This window comes from Anolis carolinensis, chromosome 2 (genome assembly GCF_035594765.1).
Source record: "Anolis carolinensis isolate JA03-04 chromosome 2, rAnoCar3.1.pri, whole genome shotgun sequence".
NCBI classification, from domain to species: domain Eukaryota; kingdom Metazoa; phylum Chordata; class Lepidosauria; order Squamata; family Dactyloidae; genus Anolis; species Anolis carolinensis.
In genome coordinates, this window is record NC_085842.1 from 218,025,235 (window position 1) to 218,051,308 (window position 26,074).

At 43.1% G+C, this 26,074-nt stretch overlaps 1 protein-coding gene across 2 annotated transcripts in view; it reads left to right on the forward strand.

Moving 5' to 3' along the window:
• The first annotated feature begins 8,419 nt into the window (after positions 1-8,419).
• The window catches only part of LOC100567219 (T-cell surface glycoprotein CD4), a 31,119-nt gene continuing 13,464 nt past the window's right edge, over positions 8,420-26,074 (forward strand). The window contains exons 1-3 of one of the 2 annotated variants that reach the window (XM_008120240.3): positions 8,420-8,467; positions 10,155-10,239; positions 19,631-19,734. In XM_008120240.3, the coding sequence (XP_008118447.2) occupies positions 19,692-19,734 (43 nt within the window). In that variant the 5' untranslated portion in view covers positions 8,420-8,467; positions 10,155-10,239; positions 19,631-19,691. Of the gene's footprint in view, positions 8,468-9,802; positions 10,240-19,630; positions 19,735-26,074 lie in introns of those variants that run through there. The other variant, XM_008120242.2, reaches the window with a different exon arrangement.

A 26,074-nucleotide genomic window follows, 5' to 3' on the forward strand; every position in this document is an offset into this window, starting at 1 on the left:
GTGGAGGAATAAGGATGCACTGAGACCATGTGCTCTAAAGTTAATGTTGTTGTGTGTGCCCCCCCCCCAGGTCAAATTATATTAAATTCTCTCACAAGGACCGCGGCAGGCAAGAGTTGCGGCTAGCACGAGCCTTTTATTTTAATAACAAACGTTTTGCGAATGTCCGGAGGTATGAAGAAGCCCAGCAGCAGGTACTGGCACGCAGGAAACTTTCTGCTACAATCTTTCCCATTTGATTAGTTTATTACATTTTATCCCCTCAATAAACGTGCACCTCGGTGCATTACCCTCTAATCTTGCTTCTCAGTATCTTCCTTGCCTCCTGTGCCATTCTGTTTTCACCTCCCATAGCTGGCCTGATGTCCACGTGGCCCACATGGCCCCCGCAGCCCTCGGAGCAGGACCCTTTCAGTCCCTCTTCCTTTATAATTCATCCCTTATCACCCCAAGGAAACCCAAACTGGCCCCCCTCCCCATGGGTGCCCCGGTTCCCTTGTTGGGAGCCCTTTTGTGTGTGCATTTAATGTGTTCTGTTTTATATCTCAGTATAAAAGTCCCTTTGGAGAAATATGCCACTTCAAGACCTTTTGGCAACCTTTTGCAAGCACCTCATGCCCTGGGAACTGTCGCACCTCAGAATAGTTCACCTTGCTGTAGACACACAGTAGATAATCTTTTGTAATTTTATTGAGCAAAAAGCAGAATATATATAGTATCAACGCAGGCAGAAATATAGTTCCAAAAGTAGCTGTCAAAAATAGAGTCAATAAATCCAATAATCCATAGACAAGAAGCAATAGTCCATTCCCAAAGATACAATAGTCCACAGGTTACAAAGATTCACAAATAGGAGAATTTCCAAAGCAGGAGTAGCATGAAGACATAGACCATCCACCCTGATGAAGCAAGGATTTGCTTTGACAGAGATTTGCCTCTCAACACACTGTTTTTAAAAGCAACCCAAAATGCATTTCTTTTCCCTTCAGTGGCCTCCCGTTTCCCAGCTAATCTGAGACTTCACCATGGCATTCCTTTCCATTGTAAATGATCAGCCTGAGAGAGCAATGGGGCTTCAGACTCGGTCTGACCGTCAAGGCCAAACAGCTCATTATCATTATCTTGCACCTGAACGTGAGCCTGAGACAGATCAAGCTCATTATTTCCCATGGGAATGTTTCCTTGGTTCACATCCGTGACAGGCTGTATCAGGAGTTCATTCACAGGCTGCACTTCTGAACCAGCCTGTGTCTGAATTCCATAATTCCCCACGGCATCATCTTGAAATTCATCTTGCATCCCATCATCTAACACCTGTATCTGTAAACCAAAATCCCCTTCCTCATCTTCACTCTGGCATTGCTGCTGAGTCACAACAGGAACGCCATCCAGCTGTCTTCCTTGGCATGATCTACATATGAAGGACTCAATCATCCATTACACTTGGGGCCAGTCTACTGATCCCATAAACCCCGACTGTGGGGAGGACGACAGGATCCATTCACAGGATCCATCCTTTGTCCCAGTCACCTGGACATTACAATACTATTCATCATCTGACATGATTATCCGTTCACCGGGAGGTCATGTCCTGTTATTCACATTTCCCCTTTTTCTAGAACTGGATTGCTAATCCCATGACCCTGGAAAATACTCTGAAGGAAACACAATGGACATGGGCACTGCGGGTGCCGGACGCATCTTGATGGGTCACCCATGGACACAAAGACATTCCATAAAATGCATGGAACTTGATAGTCCCTCTTTATTCTGTCCCTTTTTGGGACAAAGGTGATTCATTCAACAGTTCTTTGCAATCCTTTGTCTCCTGGACCAGCCTGCCCCCCCCCCCCCCCCCGTCAACCATTGGAGAGCGGGGAACCCTCTGATCTCCATAGTAAAGGATCGACCTGTTGCCTATTTTATCTTTATTGCACTTTACTCCTTTAGCCGGCAATAGTTTCCTTGTGCACACCTTCCCCAGCACTTTAGTGCGAACAATAACTTTGGTATCTACCTCTCCCTGATTGTAACTGACACTTCTTGCACTTTTTGGCCCAGTTCTTTTTGGAGCCAACCCAAGATTTTAATCATAGTATATTTATTGTATGTGACCTCATTTGTTTTTTTTTAATTGTTGATTGATTTGTTTTATTGTTATGTTTTTATATTGTCTGCTGCCTGGGCTTGGCCCCATGTAAGCTGTCCCGAGTCGCTTCTGGGAGATGGGGCAGGGTATAAAAATAAAATTATTATTATTATTATTATTATTATTATTATTATTATTATTATTATTATTATTATTATTATATTGGCTGGCAGTTCTGCCTCTGCAGGGAATCCTCCCTCAGCTGTTCATGATGTCGATGGAGCCTTGCCAATCATAGCAAAGCCTACTCCAAGTGGGGCAGGAGAGGGAATTTCAAAGGGTTTTACTGTATAAAAATATATGTTTTTCAACTGTATGGCATATCAGCTTCCTTTGGTGGATTATTGCGAATTGGCATGCACTTCAGCCGACTTGAATAAATACCTCGGTGGCTTCTTCTTCAACTTGGTGAGATTTCTTAATTTGGGAACATTGGGATAGCTTCTTCAGCTCACCAGGCGTAAGGATCCACAGGAGACCTACTGCCGGTACTGGTATCTGCTTACCACAATTCTGTATCCACACTTCAGGTTTCGCTATCCACTGCCCGGATCTCACTATCCGCAGGTGCTTTAAATTGCTCGAAATACAACATGGTGGTGGACGGTCCGCCTGCTGGTTTGGAGTTTTAACTTGAAACATCAAACTCTATTCTGAACATAATGTTTGAGAACTTTATCCTATGGGAAAGAATCAGCCCTCTAGATCAGTGGTTCTCAACCTGGAGTCCCCAGATGTTTTAGGTCTACAACTCCCAGATGTTGAGGCAGGGGCTGCAACAATTGCATTGAATGGCAAAATCTGCAATCCCATCCCCAGTTTCCTGGAAAACAGCTCTATTGACATTATGGATCTGTCTTCTAAAAGGAACAGAATTGTAAAATAGCAAAGGTCTCAAGACTGTCTGAAAAACTGTCCTACCCATATTTGTTTACTGCAGTATAAGTAAAATGGTTGTTTTGTGCTTTCATAATGCTGATGATGTCTCATTTCTGCCGTGAATGCCCCTAAATTGGTTAACTTATTTCCTATTCTTGAGATAAGGCTGGAAATTCCCCTTGATGTTGTAGGTGGTGATGAGCTGAGAATATTTTCCCTCTACCACAACTATGTGTGTATGCATTTATTTCAAATGATACAATTTTCAATGTAGCTTATATAATTAATAGAATCCACTCTTTTTTATGTTTAATTATTTGAGGGGAGGGGGGAACGTTACCCTGGAGACATTCAGACCAATACCCTTCAGATAGGCTACCCAGCTTGTCATCCCCTTGTGTCCCATGGCATAAGGTGAGGGGTGCGTGGATGGAAGGGCTAAGCCAGTCCAATAGGTTGAAAAGTGAGTTCGTTAATGCATTGGATTGAGCAAATTAATTTATTGTCTTTTGTGGTGAGATATTTAACTAATTGAATTAAATATTAACTAATTATCATTAGTTCTTTTTAAAATGATCAAATTTGGTTCTCTCTGTTGCCTAACAGGGGCCATGATGGTGCAACAGGTTAAACTGCTGAACTGCTGAACTTGCTGACCAGAAGGTTGATGGTTCGAATCCGCAGGATGGAGTGAGCTCCCGCTATTAACCCCAGTTTCTGCCAACCTAGCAGTTAGAAAACATGCAAATGTGATTAGATCAATAGTACCGCTTCAGTGGGAAGGTAACGGCACTCCATGCAGTCATGCCGACCACATGACCTAGGAGGCATCTACGAATAACGCCGGCTCTTTGGCTTAGAAATGAAGGTGAGCACCAACCCCCAGAGTCAGACACAACTAGACTTAATGTCAGTGGAAAACCTTTATCTTTACCTATTTCAATATTAATATCAAGTCATTACAGAGTTTATGGTATGGTATGGTATGGTATGGTATGGTATGGTATGGTATGGTATGGGGTCTATTAGATCTATTTTTAATAGTAACACTCAAGTCACCAGAAACTAAATTTATCTGATATCTACCAGTTCCTATAAGTATTGGTTAACTGAGAGTTTAATATACAGTAGAGTCTCACTTATCCAACATAAATGGGCCGGCAGAATGTTGGATAAGTGAATATGTTGGATAATAAGGAGGGATTAAGGAAAAGCCTATTAAACATCAAATTAGGTTATGATTTTACAAATTAAGCACCAAAACATCATGTTATGCAACAAATTTGACAGAAAAAGTAGTTCAACACGCAGTAGTTCAATAGGCAGTAATGCTATGTAGTAATTACTGTATTTATAAATTTAGCACCAAAATATCATGATGTATTGAAAACATTGACTACAAAAATGTGTTGGATAATCCAGAACGTTGGATAAGTGAGTGTTGGATAAGTGACACTCTACTGTATATATATTCTTTCAATGAATAATATTCTGGAATCACTCCACTTTCCTGGTTGAAGACAGAGCTCTCACTGGATTGTGTTCTGTGAGCCAGATCTGCTTGTCGGATTCCTGGTCTACTGCCTGCAATTTGTTTTCTTTGCTTTATATGAAGACAACTTTGTGAGGTACAATAAGCATAACCAATATGCCATACGCCAGGTATCAATTCAGACACATCTCCGGCTGCTTGTGGTGTGTACTGTCTTTACCACAATATGCACCCTTCTGGATTCTCACCTATAAACCAAAGCTCTGCTCCCCACCATAGAAAGGGGTGCAAATGGCAAGGAAAGAGTGGGTGGCACAAAGATGAAATCTCAGCAGTGTCTGGGGACTCTGTGGGTTTCCTCTGTGTTACCTGAGGCTGGGGTTCATAGAAAGAAACCAACAATATGTAGGTGAGAAACCACAGTCGCCCCTCCCTTGCTCCTCCAAGGAGGAGGTATCTTTGATAGTAACATTGCTTTATTCAACATCCACAGCAATAGGAAGCGTGCAAAGGATCTGGGCTTCAATGTACTGTACCATAACTTGCTACTGAGACTTTCCTTGGTACATTCACTTTACATCAAATTTCTGGCATTTGCTGTCTATTTCGTATTGTTCCCAGGAAAGTTTAAGGCTGGTCATATTATAACCTTCCCATGGAATCTGAACAAATTAAGCACGTGCTTAGGGATGAGAAGTGGCATTATTTATATTTTGGGCCAAAGAAAATATCAAAAGCAACGTGAATGCCAAAATGATGTTAAATGCTCTAGGAATTGAACTGAAAAAAGTTATAGTTTGGTGAGGCACCAGCACTCTCTGGCAGAGAAGGCTAAAGATCTTGTAAAACTACAGCTCTCAAGATTCCATAGCATTGAGCTATAGCAATTACAGTACTCTCAGGCTGCATTAATTCTACAGTGTAGATGAGTCTAGGGGGAAAAAACTCAGTCTAGGGGGAAAAACTCAGACTACATAGAGAAGTCATTGAAACCACAAGCATGTGGACAATTTCAATAGAAAGGAGGAAACCATGAAAATGAACAAAATCTGGCTACCAGTATTTTAAAAATTATAAAATCAGGACAGTATATAAAGAACAACTCTCAGAAAACAGGGGAACTCCAGACAGGAAACAATCAGGGCAAGCTAACACCTACCAACAAAAGTTTCCCAAGGCAGGAAGCAGCCAGGCTTGGAAGCTGCAAGGCTATTCAATGCTAATCAAGGTGGCCAATGGCAACAATCACACTTGCCTCAAACAGACAAGAGTTCTTTCTCCCACCCTTGACCTTCCACAGAGTCCCAGGAGCAATCACTGGAGGCAGTCAAACACCCATCTTTGAAGTGGGTAGAAATGGAGAAAACTTCAATATGATGATGTCCTAAGTTGGAGAAAGTGCAGAGAAATAGGGAATCATAGGACAGCAAAAATAAATTATTTCAGGATTGGGTTTCAGACACTTTCAACAGACATCATGTTGGGCAATTTTGGTAGATAATTGGTTTTTGTTTCTAGAAGATCTGCACCCAAACTTCAGGCAAAAGTTCTCAGGAATGTCTTTTTAGTGAAATGGAACTCACTGTATTTTTTTCCTAATTCATCTGTCTCTCCATCACTCACTCTCTCGCTTCTGGAATTCAAATTCACAAGAAATAATTGTGTGAGAATGAAATCATAGCTCTTCATGCATCAGATGAAGGGAGCTAGGTCCATGGAGGCTTCTGCCATAATAGATCTACAGATCAAGGAGATGCTGGAAAGCCAAACCCCTCCTTGGCCTTTGGAAGACAAAGGACAGTTAAAGTCAAGCAATAAAATGTGCCTTTCCGTTAACAACAAAGTCGAGCTCTAGGCTGACTGCCTTCTGGGGCTGCACAGGACAGAATCTAGCATTACTAACTGTCCAGAAAAAGAAACATGCTTCTTGAAACAAAATCAACCAAGAGTTTTGAGTTGTGTAACAGGGAAGAGCCCACTACAACCAACTAATACCTAAAATGTGCATTCGGTTGCTCAATTCACAGAGAAAGCAATTGTAGACAGTGGTTGCAAAAGGCTATGGCCTGTAGGAGGCACAGATTGGCCTGCAAATGTTTCTATGGCACGCTCCAAACAATGTAATAATGTTGAGTGATTTCAGCTACCTCAAAACCGTGATTTTGGAATTGTCTAGCTAATTCAGAAGACCAAACCAGAAACAAACCGGTTTGAAGGCAAAACCAGAGATTTATTCTCAACGGCCAAAGAGAATGTCAGCGGAGAAAGCACTCCAAAGTATTGACATCCCACAATTGTGAATACAGAGCATTTTTGCTTCATTTGACAGCTATTCAAGAAACCCACACCAGCTCCTGATTAGTTGGAAAACAGTCCAGCTAGGATCCATGCCTATTGTCAAAAGTGTGCTGATATCCTTGAAATCTTTGATTGGTGTTCTAAAAATGGACAAGGGGGTGATGAAGATGGAGCAAGTATTTTTTTCTTGTATTTGTAACTAGGGTTGTGCAATCCAGGTAAACTGCGATCCATTTTGGTGTCCTGGGTTTCAGTGGAGCCCTGATTCATTTTTTTGGGAGCCTTTGAGGGTGATCTGGCTGTGACATCTGTCACCCCATTGATCACCAGGGTTGAGTCAGCTGCTCTGGCTGGCTAGGCAAGTGACCCCTTCCTCCATCACCACTCCATGTGCGTCCCTCCCAAAGCTGCATGCTCAGTGGAAGAGGACAATGTCCCAGGTATAGAAGGAGCATACCGAGGGAGCCTCCCAAATTCGGGAGGGCAGACATCTGTTTCCACTCTGGGGAGTTGAAAAAAATTGTTTTCTATCCAGCCCATTATGGGGAGGAGGACTTTCCAGGCTCCTCTTCATTTTAGACATTTAAGGCCGGGCTGTGGCACAGCTGGTTAGTAGCCAGCTGCAATAAATCACTACTGATCGAGAGGTCATGAGATCAAAGCCAGGGTCAGAATGAGCTCCCAACTATTAATAGTCTAGCTCGCTGTTGACCTAAGCAGCTCGAAACCATAAAACTGCCAGAAGCGTGTGGAAAGGAATGAGGAAGTACTACCATCAAGGACTCAGTGACACAAGTGGACGGTGAAGCAGCAGCTCCCCCTGTGGTCGGAATCGAGGATACCCTCATGAAGCCGGAAGCTGGAAAATGTTAAATTGCCTCTGTGTCTGTCTATATGTTGTATGTCTAATGGCACTGAATGTTTGCCATATATATGTGCATTGTAATCCGCCCTGAGTCCCCTTCGGGGTGAGAAGCGCGGAATATAAATACTGTAAATAAATTAATTAATTAAATAAGCTGTTTCCTACTCTAGAGGAGGGGAGGGGAGGTGCTGAAGGCAGGCAAGCACATACGCTTTCTCTCCCAGACCTTCACGCCACGCACACACTCTTTCCAAGGCATTTTAAGGAGGCAAAGCTGTTTCCTACTCTAGAGAATGTGAGGAGAGGCTCTGCAGCCAGGCAGGCGCACACACTTTCTCTCCTAGACCTGCATACCATGCACACACGTTTTCCAAAGCATTTAAAAGAGACAAATTCTCAAAGCTGCGTGCTTTCTCTCCTGGATGCCACACACGTTTCAGGGCATTTTAAGGAGGCTTCCCATTTCCAAGTAAGGAAGAGCAATGACCTCCTGGAGCTATCCTCCCTGGACTACCTTTAAAACCCCTCTAATTTATTGGCATGCTTCAATCTCCTTTCTGTTTTGGTTTTAATGCTTCCTTAGAGCTATTTCTACTTTCAAGTAAAGGAGAGGTGGTAGTAGTTTTCAGGAAATGAGGGTTTTCTTTTTGTTTGCTGGATCAATAAAAAAAAGATTAAACTGTGATGCCGAATAGGGGAGGAGGAGCTGAGATCAGCTCCTGCTTGCTTTCATGTTGGGCTGGTTTTCGCACCGGGGGACCATTACTGTTGCATGCTCCTGAAGGTACCAAAAGAAATGGTTGAAAAAAAATCCATGCACAAGTCTATTTGAAACATATTTTAATTAAGTCCTCAGTAAAACTATTGTCTAGCTTTACTTTTTCTTTTATTTACTTTATCTACAAAGATACTTGATACATTACTTCTTTCAATTTGCAATAGAGTTGTTAGTCTTGACAAATTTCCCTAATTGAACTAATTGAAATGCATATTGTTTCAAATTCGGTATTGCTGTGTCTCCTCGTGAAGAATAAACCTCATGTGGCTATTGTGCCCAAAAGTACAGAGATTGTAGGATAAAGTTCTATTATAAGTCAAATTGTGGGGAAAACAATTTATTGCAGGTGAGCTCTATAAAGATCTCTGTCTTCAAAAGTGAGAACAAGGATCTGGAAAATAAAAATCTTAATGCTGCTCATGCTATGTGCAGAAGCACTCGAAGTAGTGAAAACCTGGAAAAAAATTAGAGAATCTGACAATAAAAAATTAGTTAAACAGGATATGGGTGATAGCAGTGCCGTAGCCAGAAAAAAATTTCGGGAGGGGTTTTGAAAATTTTGGGGGGGGGGCACATACCCCTCCCCGCTACAAACCTGTCAATATCTGCTTGAGATAGTGCCTGGAGGGACTCTTAATGTTTTGCATCTCATAGACTTAGCATGGGGATTTGGTTAACCAGTTAAAATTCATGAGTAAACGAGATTTTTTTTTATAACTTGAAAAATTTCGGGGGGGGGGGGTTGAACCCCTAACCCCCCCCCCCCTCTCGCTACAGGCCTGGGTGATAGCTCTTTCAGAAAAAGTAATACAGTAGAGTCCCACTTATCCAACATAAACGGGCCAGCAGAATGTTGGATAAGCGAATATGTTGGATAATAAGGAGGGATTAAGGAAAAACCTATTAAACATCAAATTAGGTTATGATTTTACAAATGAAGCACCAAAACATGTTAGACAACAAATTTGGCAGAAAAAGTAGTTCAATACTCAGTAATGCTATGTAGTAATTACTGTATTTATGAATTTAGCATCAAAATATCACGATATATTGAAAGCATTGACTACAAAAATGTGTTGGATAATCCAGAATGTTGGATAAGCGAGTGTTGGATAAGTGAGACTCTACTGTAGTTCAAGGCCCTTCCACACAGCTGAATAAAATCCCATATTATATAGCAGTGCGGACTGATATTCCAGTTCAAAGCAGATAATGTGGGTTATTCTGCCTTGGTATTCTGGCTTATATAGCTGTGTGGAAGAGCCCATAGTAAGTTGAGCAAAAGGAGAATTTAAAGATCTGTTTGATAGCATTTGGAAACCATTTCTTAGCTTCGTATGTAAAAGCAATGGCAAATTTAAACCATTAAACATCCAAGAAAGGTTGTGGTTGAGCAATTAATAAACACATTACAATAATTACATGTAACATACAAAATTAGAGTAATGTAAAAGTAATATAACTGACAATGCTGTCAGGGGTATTTGGGGGTATAGATCTGGAACAGAAGATGTGATAAATGTTATGGAATTTTAAAATATTTTTGAAATATATTTTAAAACATTTTAAAAATATTAAATTGCTGTTCTCTGGTGAGAGCAGGGCAGAGACGGAGAATAAATGAGAAATGAAGAGTGTTTTTCTGAAGTTTCAGTGCTCTGGGTTTAAGAGGAAGGTTTGTCCCACCCTCCAGCTACTGTTGTTTTCAGATCAGTGAGTTAAGCACCTGCGGAGGAGCTTGTACAGAGAAGAAACACAGGGCACACCGCAAAAAAGAGGTAAAAGAGCTGTTTCAATTTTTAAAAACCCTGTTCTTTAATTCATCAATGGTGGGATATTTTTGGCTGACTTATTGATGGTCTGACACATTTATTCTATTCCCATTTTGCCCTTATTCAAGATTTAATATTTTTTTTCTGCCAGAGTGAAAAAATATTCTCTTTGGGCGAGGGAAGAAAATGATTCCTGTTAACACATAACTTTGTATCTTGTGTTCTGTCACACAAAACCTCTTCAAGTGGCGTAGCACAAACCTGCTAATGCATTTCGCTAACCTTTTTGGCACCTGATTTTCATGTTGTTTTTCTTCATCTATTTTTTCTCTCGCTTGTCTAGGCAATTTCATACTTTCGGGGAGCACATGGGATAGAGGGGGATTTAGCCAAGAACGGTTTCTAGAGTCACTTCAAAAATAATTAATACAGTAGAGTCTCACTTATCCAACATAAACGGGCTGGCAGAACGTTGGATAAGCGAATATGTTGGATAATGAGGAGGTATTAAGGAAAAGCCTATTAAACATCAAATTAGTTTATGATTTTACAAATTAGGCATCAAAACATCATGTTATACAACAAATTTGACCGAAAAAGTAGTTCAATACGCGGTAATGCTATGTAGTAATTACTGTATTTACGAATTTAGCACCAAAATATCACGATGTATTGAAAACATTGACTACAAAAATGTGTTGGATAAACCAGAATGTTGGATAAGCGAGTGTTGGATAAGTGAGACTCTATTGTAATTAAATTGCAAGCCAGTGGTTCTCAACCTGTGGGTCTCTGGTGTTTTGGCCTACAACTCCCAGAAATCCCAGCCAGTTTACCAGATATTAAGATTTCTGGGAGTTGAAGGCCAAAACATCTGGGGACCCACAGGTTGAGAACCACTGCTGTAAGCTGTCAGCTTTCCAGTCTTAAAGACATGACACAAAATAAGAAGGAATGGAAGAAAGGAAAACAGCCTGCACTGGCCAAAATGTATTTTGGTGCCTCAAACTTTATCCCTGTTTCTGGGTATAGTTGATTCCACAAACGGCACCAGTTTTCCCTTATCAGCTCCAGTTTGTGAGATACAGAACACAAGCCATCTACCAGTCTTCATCTGATCTCCCATAGACGATAACAATATCTAAGAAACTAAAGCTGATGTGGTTTATTCAATGCAATTTTCTGAATCAATGCCTAACAGCTGGTAAAATGTCTGGGATTTCTGGAAGTTGAAGTCCAAAACACCTGGAAGACCAAAGGTTGGGAACTCCTGGTATAGGTAGTTGCATGCATGAACGAGTAGATGTTGGGAACAGAAACAGCCCATAGATCAGTGGTTCTCAACCTGAAGTCCCCAAATGTTTTTGGCCTACAACTTCCAGAAATGCCAGCCAATTTACTAGCTGTTAGGATTTCTAGGAGTTGAAGGCCAAAAACATCTGGGGACCCACAGGTTGGGAACCACTGTCATAGATGCGTGACCTCCATTCCTGCTCATTACCTGGATGTTCTGTTAAAGCCACTGTCTTGCCTTATTTCAAGTCTTTGTATGTGTCTAGAGGTTTTTTTAGTTCACCCTTTCTGAAGCATGCATTTCTATATACGATCCTAATTTTAAATTTTATTTCAAGCAGTCGTCTTCACGTCGCGTTCCCATCTCAGGGAACACAACGTGATCTCTGAAAAATCTCATTAAAATTTGTCAGGACACGTGTTTCCATTTGCCTTGGAAATTGCTTTAATCATCAGCTGAGACACCACTAAGCCAGTTAATTCGCATTTCCTTCATTTGCAAGTGATAATTTCTGCCATGCGATGGATCTGCACAATCCCTAGCTAGTTGGCTGGAAAGAGAGCAAAAAAGAGGGGAAGCCAGAGGAAAGAAGAAAAAGGTATAATGTAGGAAGATCAGAAGGTATAAATACAGTAGAGTCTCACTTATCCAGGACTCGCTTATCCAACGTTCTGGATTATCCAACGCATTTTTGTAGTCAATGTTTTCAATACATCATGATATTTTGGCCCTAAATTCGTAAATACAGTAATTACTACATAGCATTACTGCGTATTGAACTACTTTTTCTGTCAAATTTGTTGTAAAACATTATTTTTGGTGCTTAATTTTTAAAATCATAACCTAATTTGATGTTTAATAGGCTTTTCCTTAATGCCTCCTTATTATCCAACATATTCTGCCGGCCCGTTTATGTTGGATAAGTGAGACTCTACTGTAGAAGAGAAAGATGCAGTGGAGTCCAGGTGCAGAGGGAGAAGAAAAGAGATACAGTTTTAAATGGTGGCTGTATGTGTGTGTGTAGTTGATTGATTGACAGATAGTTAAACGTTTCCACTTGACATTAAGTCTAGACGAGTCTGACTTTGGGGATTGGTCTCATCTCCATTTCTAAGCCAAAGAGCTAGCATTGTCCATAGACATCTCCAAGGTCATGTGGTCAGCATGACTGCATGGAGCGCCGTTACCTTCCCACTGGAGCAGTACCTATTGATCTACTCACATTTGCATGTTTTCAAACTGCTAAGTTGACAGAAGTTGGAGCTAACAATACGAGCTCACCCTGTCCTGGGGATTCGGACTGCCGACCTTCCATCAGCAAGTTCTGCAGTTTAGCAGTTTAACCTGCTGTAATAAATAATAATGAAATAAAACTTTATTTGTATACCGCTCTTTCTCACCAAAGGGACTCAGGGCAATTTCCAACATAGGTAAAGTATTCAATTACAGAAACATACAGCATATCCCTGAGGCCCCTTATCTTATTGACATTTAACTACAGATAAACGTGAAACTCTAAAATGGCACCCTCTCAGGAAAAAAAAACCCAAAGCATTTCAGAAATTGAAGTTTCCTAGGGAAGAGTTTGGCAGAAAACATGTTTTCTGCCAATAAGGTTTCCATAGAAAACAGTTTTTCTGCATAAAAACATTTTGTGCACACAGAAAACCCACATGTAAGTTTGCATATAGCAATTCATAAGACATTCTTTGCTTCTCGGTAGGGATTTACAAAAATTGTTCTTGTGTGTCCTCAAGTTGTTTCAGGCTTCTGGGGACCTTAAAAGACAATGGTGTGACAAAGTTTTATCTGCAAAATTTGTTCAGAGATGGTTTGCCACTGACTTTTTACGCCCCATCTACACTTATGATGTTGGGCCGGTCATGCTCTCTCAGGTTGGATGTACACTGCCATACAATCCAGTTTCTGAATATAGATTATCAGCTTTGAATTATATACGGCAGTGTAGACTCAGATAATCCAGTTCAAAGCAGATAATCTGGATTCAGAAACTGGATGATATGGCAGTGCAGATCCAGCCATAACCCATATCAAGGCAGGAAATCCCACAATATCTGCTTTGAACTGGGTTATCTGAGTCCACACTGCCATATATAATATAGGATTTTATTCAGGTGTGTGGAAGGGACCTAAGACTAAATATGACTTGTCCAGAGTCACATAGCAGGTTTTCATAGCTGAGAGAAGATTCAAACCATAGTCTCCTTGAGTCCTTTGACTATCACACATGCTGGCTATGTTGGCTCCTTTCCATGCATTAGAAAACCCATTATTGTACTGAGGAACAAATAGTAACAAATGTTCTCTCCATCCCTATTCAATACACATATAATCTATGTACATTTTGATCTGTTCTTACATACACAATTTTTGATATATAACAGAATATGTGGCCATACAAGGCTTTTTGCATAATAAATGATACGTTACTTCAGTTCAAAACTCCATGGAAATAATGAATTTTGGGACCTTGAGTAAGCGAATTATTGTATTTTAAGCAAATAAATGCTCATAATGTACTGATACTAATCTACAAAGAGGTAATTCATTTTGTGTTTTATGAGACCTGCACAGAGTTGTCCTTTCTGGAAAAAGTTTACCAAAACTAGTAAAGGTAAAGGTTTCCCCTGACATTAAGTCTAATTGTGTCCAACTCTGGGGATGTCTAAACCAAAGAACTGGCGATGTCCGCAAACTCCTCCAAGGCCATGTGGTCAGCATGACTGCATGGAGCACTGTTATCTTCCTGCTGGAGTAGTACCTATTGATCTACCCACATTTGCATGTTTTCAAACTGCTATGCTGGCAGAAGCTGGGGCTAACAGCAGGAGCTCACACTGCTCCCCCGATTCAAACCGCTGACCTTTCAGTCAGCAAGTTCAGCAGCTCAGCGGTTTAATCCGCTGAGCCACCAGGGACTCCTAACTGTTACCCAAGCTGTTACAAATGAAATTAATCCAGTAGTGCTTTTGAAAATCATCTGCTCACAAAAACATGCTTATGGACCTTGAAAATCAAACGGAAAGGATAAAACCTTCTTATTCAGCCAGGCTTTTAAAGATGAGGGTTTTTAAGATCAAGTCAAGGGGTGCTGTGATGTTTAAGTTTGAATGTGTTTTAATGGATTTTAACTGTGAATTTTAATACTGTTTACATTTAATTCTGTTTTAATTTGCATATTTGTATATTTTTAAATTGTATGCTAATGCTTTTATGTTAAGCCACTTTGAGTCTCCTTTGGGAGAGTTTTTTTGTGTGTCAGGAGTGACTTGAGAATGCTAGTTGCTTCTGGTGTGAGGAAATTGGCCGTCTGCAAGGACGTTGCCCAGGGGATGCCTAGATGTTTTGGTGTTTTTACCATCCTTGTGGGAGGCTTCTCTTATGTCCTCGCATGGGGAGCTGGAGCTGACAGAGGGAGCTCATCCGTGCTCTCCGCAGAATCAAACCGGCAACCTTCAGATCAGCAATCCAACCTTCAGGTTAGCAGTCCTGCCGGAACAAGGGTTTAACCTATTGTGCCACTGAGGGTTCTTTCGGGAAAGATAAAGCGGGGTATAAATATAGTAGTAGTAGTAGTAGTAGTAGTAATAATACAGTAGAGTCTCACTTATCCAAGCCTCGCTTATCCAAGCTTCTGGATTATCCAAGCCATTTTTGTAGTCAATGTTTTCAATATATCATGATATTTTGGTGCTAAATTCGTAAATACAGTAATTACAACATAACATTACTGCGTATTGAACTACTTTTTCTGTCAAATTTGTTGTATAACATGATGTTTTGGTGCTTAATTTGTAAAATCGTAATCTAATTTGATGTTTAATAGGCTTTTCCTTAATCCCTCCTTATTATCCAAGATATTCGCTTATCCAAGCTTCTGCCAGTCCATTTTGCTTGGATAAGTGAGACTCTACTGTAATAAAAACATTTACTAGCAAGAAATAACGAGGGAAGAAAATGAAGTCACTAATAAGAATAATAAAAAACCCTTCCATAAGCAAAGCATTGAGGGGGAAGGGAGGCCTCTGTTGCTGGCAGCCTGTCACTTTGACCAGATGAATGAGATGTGAAAGTTTGTAGAAGACATCCTTTTTCTCCAGAGACTTTTCTTGCTTTTTAAAAAACCATTCACTCTTTTTCTGAACTTCCCAGATGTATCTCATTATAACAACAACTCTATTCCATTAATTTTGGGGGTAAAAAGGCTATAACAATTTCCCCTTTTCACATTGTAATATTAATATGTGTTGTTTCCCAAAATGTTATTTGAGGGTGGGCAGTCATTGTGGCAGATTTGAAGGCACTGAAACACCGATGTGTTAAGGTAAAGGTTTCCCCTTGACAGCAGTGTCTGACTCTGGCGGTTGGTGTTCAACTCCATCTTTAAGCCAAAAAGCCAGTGTTGTCCGTAGATGCCTCCTAGGTCATGTGGCTGGCATGACTGCATGGAGCGCTGTTACCTTCCTTCTGATCTACTCAAATTTGCATGTTTTTGAACTGCCAGGTTGGCAGAAGCTGGGGCTAACAACGGGAACTCACTTGTCCCACGGATTCAAACCACTGACCTTCCAATCAGCAAGTTCAGCATCTTAGTGGTTTAACCTGCTGCACCACCACGGCCCCTATCTATGTGTTACCGGTTCAATAATTTTCTTTTTCCTTTCTCGAGTCTCGCATTATCTCTCAGAATGGCTCCCATCAAAAACTCCTTCTAACAAATTGTGCAAAGGGAGACCGGGTTGAAGCCTTCCTACCCTGGGAGCTCCGGGTTTCTAGTCTAATTAACAATGTTTTGTCCAATTTTATGACTCCGCATTCAGAGCCGGCCCTAGGTATTTTTCAAGTGTAGGCGAACAGAATTTTGGCGCCCCCCCCCCCCCACCAATCACTGAAAAATAAAAGCGTTGGATAAGCAAAAATGTTGGATAATAAGGAAAGATAAAGGAAAAGCCTATTAAACACCAAATTACATTATGATTTTACAAATTAAGCACCAAAACATCATGTTTTACAGCAAATCAATAGAAAAAGCAGTTCAATACATGGTAATGTTATGTAGGAATTACTATATTTGCGAATTTAGCACTAAACATTGAACTGGGATATAGGGCAGTGTGGACTTAGATAACCCAGATAGCCCTCAGTATTAAAAAAAAAACTCTAAAATCAGGAAAATAAATAAAGAACAACACTCTGAAAATAGAAGAAATCCAGACAGTAAACAATCAGGGACAGCTAACTCCTCCCAAAAAAAGATTCTCCCAGGCAAGAAGAAGCCAGGCCTTGAAGCCACAGGGCCATTAAATGCTAATCAAGGTGATTAATTACAACATTCACACCTGCTTCAAAGATAAGTTCTTTCTCCCACCCTGGACCTTCTACAGATATATAAACCCCACATACCTAGCTTCCAAGTTCCCACAGACCTCACAATCTCTGAAGGTGGGCTCCCGTGGTGCGAAGGTGGGTCTGCGCCGGCCGGAAAGCCCAGCACGGGCACCGGGAGGCCCAGCGTGGCCGCCGGAAGGCCCAAAAGAGAAGGAGATGGAGAGTGGTGCCCTCCTCCCAGGACGATGGCGCCCCTGGGACGATGGCGCCACAGGCAAGTGCCTAGTTCGCCTTATGGTTGGACCGCCTCTGTCCGCATTACATTTAGAATCCACTGCACTCAATTCTGCACATGGTATTTCTTTGCAAACACTGAAGCAACAGCAGCCTTTTAGTTTCAGAAAGAAACTGAGCCACCCCTGAGATCACTTTTCTGTACTTGCTCCTGCAGACTTTAATGGGGCAAGAGAACTTCATACATTTTTCAACGGTTGCTGAAAATGGGCCAGACTCTTAAAGGATTGCCTTTTCTGATGAGAAGAGCATAATAGCAGTCTCTGAAATTTGGAAACAGTCTATGATTATGCCTGAAAAAGAGTTGCCTTTCAATTGCCTTATCTGAGAGCACTTTTTAGCCATTTTGGTTTGAAATTTGATACAGCCTTATAAACTCCCTACATTACTAAGTTTCATGTTGTTAAATTAACAGCCATTCTCAAGAACAGTAGAGGTTTCCGGCTTTTAATGGCAGAAGTTAATTCTGTTGATGTGTTTTTATTGTTTTATGTAGTTATAATGTTTTTAATTGATTTTTTCTGTGTTTTAACATGTCTTGTTGGGCTTGTTCCCATGTGAGCCGCCCAAGTCCTATCCGGGAGATGGAGGCGGGATACAAAAATAAAATTATTATTATTAAGGGTTTTTTTGCAGCTCCTATTCACTAAAGTGGCACTGACATGCCCCTTGCATACTGCAAAGTTCAGATTTGAAATATTTACATGTGCTGTTTATTATTATTATTATTTTATTGTATGACACAGCAAACAAGATAGACATGCTGGATTTCATATCACAAAATCACAAGTCGAACACTTCCCAAGTGTCTAGGACTGTGTGATGTATTTTCGGATGATGCGCACAGATCTCAGTAGGGTGGCTTTTTGCAGTTGGTAGATCGTAATTTTGTCAATGTCTGTTGTTTCCAAATGCCGGCTGAGATCTTTTGGCACGGCACCCAGTGTGCCCATCACCACCGGGACTACCTGCCCTGGTTTCTGCCATAGTCTTTGAAGTTCAATCTTGGGGTCCTGATAGCGACTGAGTTTTTCCTGTTGTTTTTCGTCAATGCGACTGGGATGGCAACATCAATGATCCAAACCTTTTTCTTTTCCACAACTGTGATGTCTGGTGTGTTGTGTTCCAGAACTTTGTCAGTCTGGATTTGGAAGTCCCACAGTATCTTTGCGTGCTCATTTTCCAATACTTTTGCAGGTTTGTGATCCCACCAGTTCTTTACTGCAGGGAGGTCGTACTTGAGGCATAAGTTCCAGTGAATCATTTGTGCCACATAGTTGTGCCTCTGTTTGTAGTCTGTCTGTGTGATTTTCTTACAGCAGCTGAGGATATGATCAATGGTTTCATCAGCTTCCTTGCACAGTCTGCATTTTGGGTCATCAGCTGATTTTTCGATCTTGGCCTTAATTGCATTTGTTCTGATAGCTTGCTCCTGGGCTGCAAGGATCAGGCCTTCTGTCTCCTTCTTCAGTGTCCCATTCATGAGCCATAGCCAGGCCTTCTCCTTGTCAGCTTTTCCTTCAATTTTGTCAAGGAACTTTCCATGCAATGTTTTCTTGTGCCAGCTGTCAGCTCTAGTTTGTAGTGCGGTTTTCTTGTACTGGTTTTTTGTCTGCTGTGGTCTGAGGAGTTTCTGTTTTTTGACTTCAGTCAAAGCAGGTTCTTCACTTTGCTTTACATATTCTGCCAGGGCATGTTCTTCTTCTTTGACTGCTTGTTTTATTATTATTATTACTATTATTATTATTTTGCTTTATCTCTCCCGAAGGAAACTCGAAGTAGCTTAACATAAAAGCATTAGCATACTATTAAAAATATGAAAACATTAAAATAGAATTAAATAAACAGTATTAAAAAATCAGTTAAAATCCATTAAAACATATTCAAAGTTAAAAACCCCTGACTTGATTTTAGAAACCTTGTAAAGGTCTTCAACACTGAATCATAATGTTCCCTGGGCCTCCCAAAAACCGGTAAATTTGTCCTGGGATTTTGCAACCCCCAAGATGGCTGCCATGAGATGTCTGCTGGAAATGTCAGCATTTTTTTTTAAAAAAAGTGTGAATCTTTGAATAAATTCTGTTCCTGGGTTATAGAGGCTGTGTGGCTATCTGGTGTACTTGTGGCATGGAGCAACAGGGTGCTATTCCTGGGTTGTACATGTCTCTGTTCCTCATTGCTTTTAATCATACAAACATAGGGAAGGTTGATTACATGGCAAAACCTTTGTGTGTCACAAACTTTATTAAATGTGCGGAGGACGAGATTTCTCTTGCCAGGATAAAGTTTTCACCCTCTAGCCAACTGTTGTCATGTTTTTAGAATACAACCTTATTTTGCAGTTGACACACAAATATTAACTGATTTCTTACATACCATAACAATCACAGCATACATTCTTCTCTGTTTTTACCCTGTCACGTCACACAAGAAAATAAACCATTGTTTACCCCCTGCTAGGATCTCTTGGGCAGAAACCCCAGACACCCCTACTTACAGGGGAAGGTGGGTTCCAAAGGAGATGGCCTGGAACGGCAAACTTGTTTCTTTCCTCCTTCACATGGGTGAGTTTTTTTTTAAAGATACATATAATGCATACAATACAGTGGTATTACAGCCACAGGGAGGGGTTCTGTTCTGTTGTGGTTGGGAACATCGGAACAGCGGGAGATTAATATGATGTGCCTGTTTTCTCTCTTCGGCTCAATGTCACCCTTGTTCAAAACCACCAAACCTGATCTGTAGGAAGATTGTTGACTAGTAGCATACGTTCATCACAACCAAAGCTTGGATGATAGCAATGCAGTGTGGGAGTCATGTGGCCAGCATTCCTCATTATGGGCTTTCATGCTCAGGGTTGCAAGGTGCTGTAGTCCATTGGTTCTCAACCTGTGGGTCCCCAGATGTTTTGGCCTTCAACTCCCAGAAATCCTAACAGCTGGTAAACTGGCTGGGATTTCTGGGAGTTGTAGGCCAAAACACCTTGGGACCCACAGGTTGAGAACCACTGATGTAGTCCAACAATATCTGGAGGCAACATAGTTTCCTTCCCTAAAATAATGGCATTATGAACATTACAAGCAGAATGGGACACCCCTGGGTTATTGGGTGAGGAGCAGTACGTTTGGGGGTGGGAATATAGCAGAAAGAAAAATAGTGCAATAGCTCCACCTGTTTTTGCTCTGCTTCTGCTCACTATTGCCTTTGATCGCACCCACCATCCTTTCAGCACAATAGATTTCTCTTGGCGGAAGGCAGCCCTTAACTGCATAAGAAGTCAGAGCAAGAAGGACACTAGGAGCATGAAAAATTAATATTTATTTATTTATTTATGACATTCATATCCCGCCATTCTCAACCCGAAGGGGACTTGGGGTGGCTTACATGGTGGCATTATTTCATGCTCAAACAACAACAATTAAAAACAAATAGGTAAAGGTAAAGGTTTCCCCTGACGTTAAGTCCAGTCGTGTCTGACTCTGGGGGTTGGTGCTCATCTCCATTTCTAAGCCGAAGAGCCGGCGTTGTCCGTAGACATCTACAAGGTCATGTGGCCGGCATGACTGCATGGAACGCCGTTACCTTCCTGCCGGAGTGGTACCTATTGATCTACTCACATTTGCATGTTTTCGAACTGCTAGGTTGGCAGAAGCTGGAGCTAATAGCAGGCACTCACTCCGCTCCCCGGATTTGAACCTGGGACCTTGTGATGACTCATGGGCCATGTAGTCCCATTCCTAGTGCTGTTGTGACTGACGAAGAGGAGAACTTGGGTTTTCCTCCATTTCAGCCAGAAAGGGAACCATTTCAGCCAGAAATTGAGCCTTTGCACCTGCAGGAGGCTTGTCTTCCAGAAATCTCCCAAACAAGCCCGGAGTCGAGTTCTCCCCCTTTTTCGCGCCGTAATTACATTCTCCAGCAGAAAGGAGTGCAACAGGCTAATCGCAGGAGTTTGAGAATAGCAGCAAAGCATTCAGATGATTAAAGCCTGTTCCCATGAGAAATTTTAGGGAGTCATACATCTGGACACAGAGATTGACTTTCGTTTCTGGTTCCCCAGAGAAGTGTTCTCTGGTGGGGAAAACAAGGCCTATTTAGGTTTCTTGCTCCCGGAGGGATCTTGCGGAGTCAATTCGTCAGCAACTGGAGTAGTGTGTGTGGACAGCTACTCCGCTTCCAAGCCTTTGTTCCTGATTCAAGCCTTCGTTTTCCAGCCTTGTTCTTCCACGGATTTTGCCTTGCTTTCCAAGACCCAGCCTTGCCTTGTTTCCCGGATTTTGCCAAGTAAATACCACGGATCTTGTCCTTGCTCCTCGTTCCTTGCTGCCTTGTATCCAAGCCTTGTTTTTTCCAAGAATCAAGTTACTTCCTAGCCTCGTTCAAGTTCATGGACTAAAAGACCTTGTCATCTCCCCTCACTTTGCCTGGCAAAGTGAGTGTTTCGGTTATTGGATTACAACTTTGGACCTTAATATTTCATATTGGGCATTGCTTCTTTGGACTAATTTTGACCTTTCCTGAAAGGTCTACTCCTGGACTAATTCATACGCTTGCTTTTATTAACTTTACATATTTCCTTAATAAAGATATTAGATAGATTCTGGCCTCTGTGTATGGTTATTGGTGCTCTGCTGCCTGGGTCCTGACAGTTTGACTCCGCCACCCTAAGCACCAATTAACCTAGGCCAGAATGTCTACCGGAGCCGGGCCGGGAGGCCAACCGATCAGCTACACCATCGACAAGGATGAGGTGGACTGGATCCGTGATAAGCTCAATGCGCAGGATGGGGAAATAAAGGGTTTGAAGGAACGCGGAATCCGTCTCCCGGCCATGGCGTTGCCAACCAAGTTTTCTGGAGAAGCTTCTAAGGTTCATGTTTTCCGTCGTCAATGCCAGGCTTATCTAGAGGCCCGTGCTGCCGAGTTTCCCCAAGAAGACATCAAGGTGGCGTGGGTTTACAGTCTCCTAGACGGGCCAGCGGCCAACTGGGCGACGGCACTGTTCGACCAAGCCTCCCCACATCTAAGGTCAGCGCAACACTTCTTGGACCACCTTAAGGAGACCTGGGGAATCGAGGACAATTTGGAGGCAGCCGGCCACAAACTCCGGCGCCTCTCCCAAGGGGACAGACCCTTGTCCCAGTACATAGCCGAGTTCCGAGTGCTGGCCCACAACACTGGATGGAACGATGTAGCCCTTAGAGGACAATTTCGGGAGGGCCTCAACATTGAGATGCTGGAAGAAATCTCCAAGGTGGATCCTCCCCACTCTCTTGAAGCACTCATTGATCAATGTTTACGAGCTGAAGTCATGCTTGCCAACAGAAAACAATGGGTCCGAGGCCAGAGCGGTAGAGCTGGGGTGAAACCTCCCGCTCCCACCGGCGTCCAGCCGCGCCCAGTATGGAGACCCCCGCCACCAGCCCCATACCCCAGAGGGAGCGAGGAGGTGCCGATGCAGTTGGGCAATGTGCGTCCCAGATTAGATGCCGCCGAGAAGGCCCGCCGCCAACGCCTAAATCTCTGCTGGTACTGCGGAAACGGGGGCCACTTCGCCAGAGAATGCCCAGCCAAAGGGAAGCCCGCCGCCCGTCTGGCGGCGGCGTCCTCCACGGAGACGAAGACGTCTGAGGCGGCTGGCGCACAGCCGGCGGGGGAAGCCAGCGACCGGGCGTAGAGAGGCTCGCCAACCCGGTCAAAAAACCCACTCAAGAGCCGCCAACCGGGGTCCTGTTTCTTCTAGTGGTCACCTTGTGGTCAGCAAAAAAAGGACCCGTCATGGTCCATGCCATGATAGACTCCGGAGCCACCAACAATTTCATTGATAGAGAGTATGCCGACTCTCTGGGATTACAATATCATGACTTCAAGAATGCCTGTGTGGTGCAAGCCATCGATGGCCGCCCCCTCAAGACGGGTCCCGTAAGTCAGTGGTCGGAACCCACCAGAATGTGGATAAGGGAACATATGGAAGAGATTTCCTTCTTTGTTACCGAGGTTCCCCATTTCCCTGTGATTTTGGGTATTCCATGGCTGACACTTCACGACCCAAGCATCTCCTGGTCCAACAGAGAACTGCAGTTTGCTTCAAAATATTGCCAAAACCATTGCCTTGTAGCTAAGATCTGCCATGCCACAGACACTGAACCCATTATCACCTTGCCCAAGAAGTACTCAGAATATTGGGATGTATTCAATGAAAAAGAGGCCGAGAGATTACCCCCACATAGACCTTATGACTGTGCCATTGACTTGGTGGAGGGGGCCCCGATCCCGCGAGGACATCTCTACTCCCTGACTGAACCGGAGCAAGAAGCTCTCAGGGAGTTCATAGAGTCAAACCTTCGCAAGGGATTCATCAGACCCTCTCAATCCCCAGCCGCTTCCCCAGTGATGTTTGTGAAAAAGAAGTCAGGGGAATTACGCTTGGTGGTGGACTATAGAGCATTGAACAATATCACTAAGCGGAACAGCTATCCCCTGCCCTTAATCTCGGACCTACTAGACCGACTTCGAGGAGCCAAGGTCTACACCAAGCTGGATCTTCGGGGAGCGTATAATCTAGTTCGCATCAGAGAAGGGGACGAGTGGAAGACCGCCTTCCAGACTAAATTCGGATTATTCGAGTCCCGAGTTATGAATTATGGATTATGTGGAGCTCCCGCAACGTTCCAGCATTTTGTCAATGACATCTTTCAGGATTATCTAGATCGGTTCTTGATCATCTACCTGGACGATTTTTTGGTGTTTTCTAGATCACAATCAGAACATGAGAACCACGTCAGAATGGTGTTACAACGATTGCGGGATCATGGACTTTATGCCAAGCTGGAAAAATGTGCTTTTGATCTACAGGAGGTAGATTTCCTGGGGTACCGCGTCTCGCCACTAGGGCTCTCCATGGACCCGGCAAAAGTTTCAGCAGTATTGGAATGGCGGGCGCCAACCAACAAAAAAGAGGTGCAACGATTCTTGGGGTTCGCGAACTATTACCGCAAGTTCATTCCAGATTTTGCCCGCTGGTCTGACCCAATCACCAGCTGCATCCGTGGGAAACAGCCCTTCCGCTGGACAGATCAAGCAGAGAAAGGGTTCCAGCAACTAAAGAAATTATTCACGTCCCAGCCAATCCTTCAGCACCCAGATCCTGAAACCCCTTTTGTTGTGCAGGCGGACGCCTCCGATGTAGCAATTGGGGCTGTACTCCTACAACCGGTGGGAGATCATCTTCATCCTTGTGCCTTTTATTCCCGTCAATTGACCGCACCAGAGAGAAACTACACCATTTGGGAAAAGGAACTATTGGCCATAAAGGCAGCCTTTGAAACTTGGAGACATTGGTTAGAAGGGGCCAAATTTCCCATTGAAGTCCATACTGATCATCGGAATCTAGAGCATCTAAGAACTGCCCGCAAGCTAAATCAGAGACAACAACGCTGGGCTTTATTCTTTGAACGTTTTAACTTCCAAATTCATTATGTAACCCCAGCCCAGACCAAGCAAGCAGATGCTCTGTCACGGAAACCGGAATACGCTGCAGGACGCAAGGAGACCTTTGAGTCCCAGCTGCTACAACCCGGGAACTTTGCCACGCTCACAGTGGGGAACACCAAATCCACTCCCATTGAATCAACTCCCTCTACTCCAGGGCCCCTTTGTGCTCAAGAAATCAGGGCTAGTCAGCAAGCAGATGCCTGGGCGCAGGACCAACTTCGCCAAGGACTACATTTTCCCTTTTCGCTTAAGGATGGGCTGCTTTGCTATAGAAATCATGTTTACATCCCCCCAGGACCGGGCAGGGAAAAGGCACTTCGTTTGTGTCATGACTGCAAGCCAGCAGGGCATTTCGGGCTATTCAAAACTATGCATTTGATCCTAAGAGATTTCTGGTGGCCCAAGATCCGCAAGGATGTAGAAAAATATATCAACACCTGCCCAGTATGCCAGCGCTCCAAGACAAGAAGGGAAAAGCCCTCAGGGCTTCTGCATCCCCTTCCTACCCCATCTCGCCCATGGGAAATAATCTCTGCGGATTTTATAACTGATCTACCACCTTCCTGTGGATTCACCACGATCCTAGTGGTGGTGGACCTTTTCACCAAGTTAGCCCATTTTATTCCCTGCGAAGGCCTTCCCACGGCCAAAGAGACTGCAGATCTATTCCTCCAACATGTTTTCAGATTGCATGGATTGCCCAAGAGTTTGGTCACCGACCGTGGGTCCCAATTCACCTCTCGCTTCTGGAAGGCACTACAAAAACTATTGGGCATAGACTCTCGTTTATCTTCGGCTCATCATCCTCAAACAGATGGGCAAACTGAGCGCACCAATGCCACTTTGGAACAGTACCTTCGCTGTTATGTAAACTACCAACAGGACAATTGGGCTTCCCTGTTACCACTGTCGGAGTTTGCCTACAATAATGGGGTCCAGGCTTCAATTAAGGAAACCCCGTTCTTTGCAAACTATGGCTTCCATCCACGTTTCTTTCCTCCTGTCATTGAAACCTCAGAAGTTCCCGCAGCAGAGGACTGGCTGCAGGAACTCACAGCAGTGCAGCAACTTTTGCTCCAGCAACTGGACCAAGCCAAGGAGGACTATAAACGCCACGCTGACAAGCATCGCCAGCCGGGCCCCGAAATCAAGGTAGGAGACCGGGTTCTTCTGTCCACTCGCTTTTTGCCCTCCCACCGTCCCTGCCGGAAGCTAGATGCCCGTTTCATTGGTCCCTATCCAGTGGTGGCGCAACTTAACCCCGTGACTTTCAAACTCCAACTTCCGCGCTCTATGCGCATTCATCCAGTGTTCCATCGCTCCCTGCTCCTTCCGGCGGATGGTGTGCGCCCTGATGCAGACCGGCCGGCCCCTGCCCCTGTTCTGGTGGACGGAGAAGAAGAGTTCGAG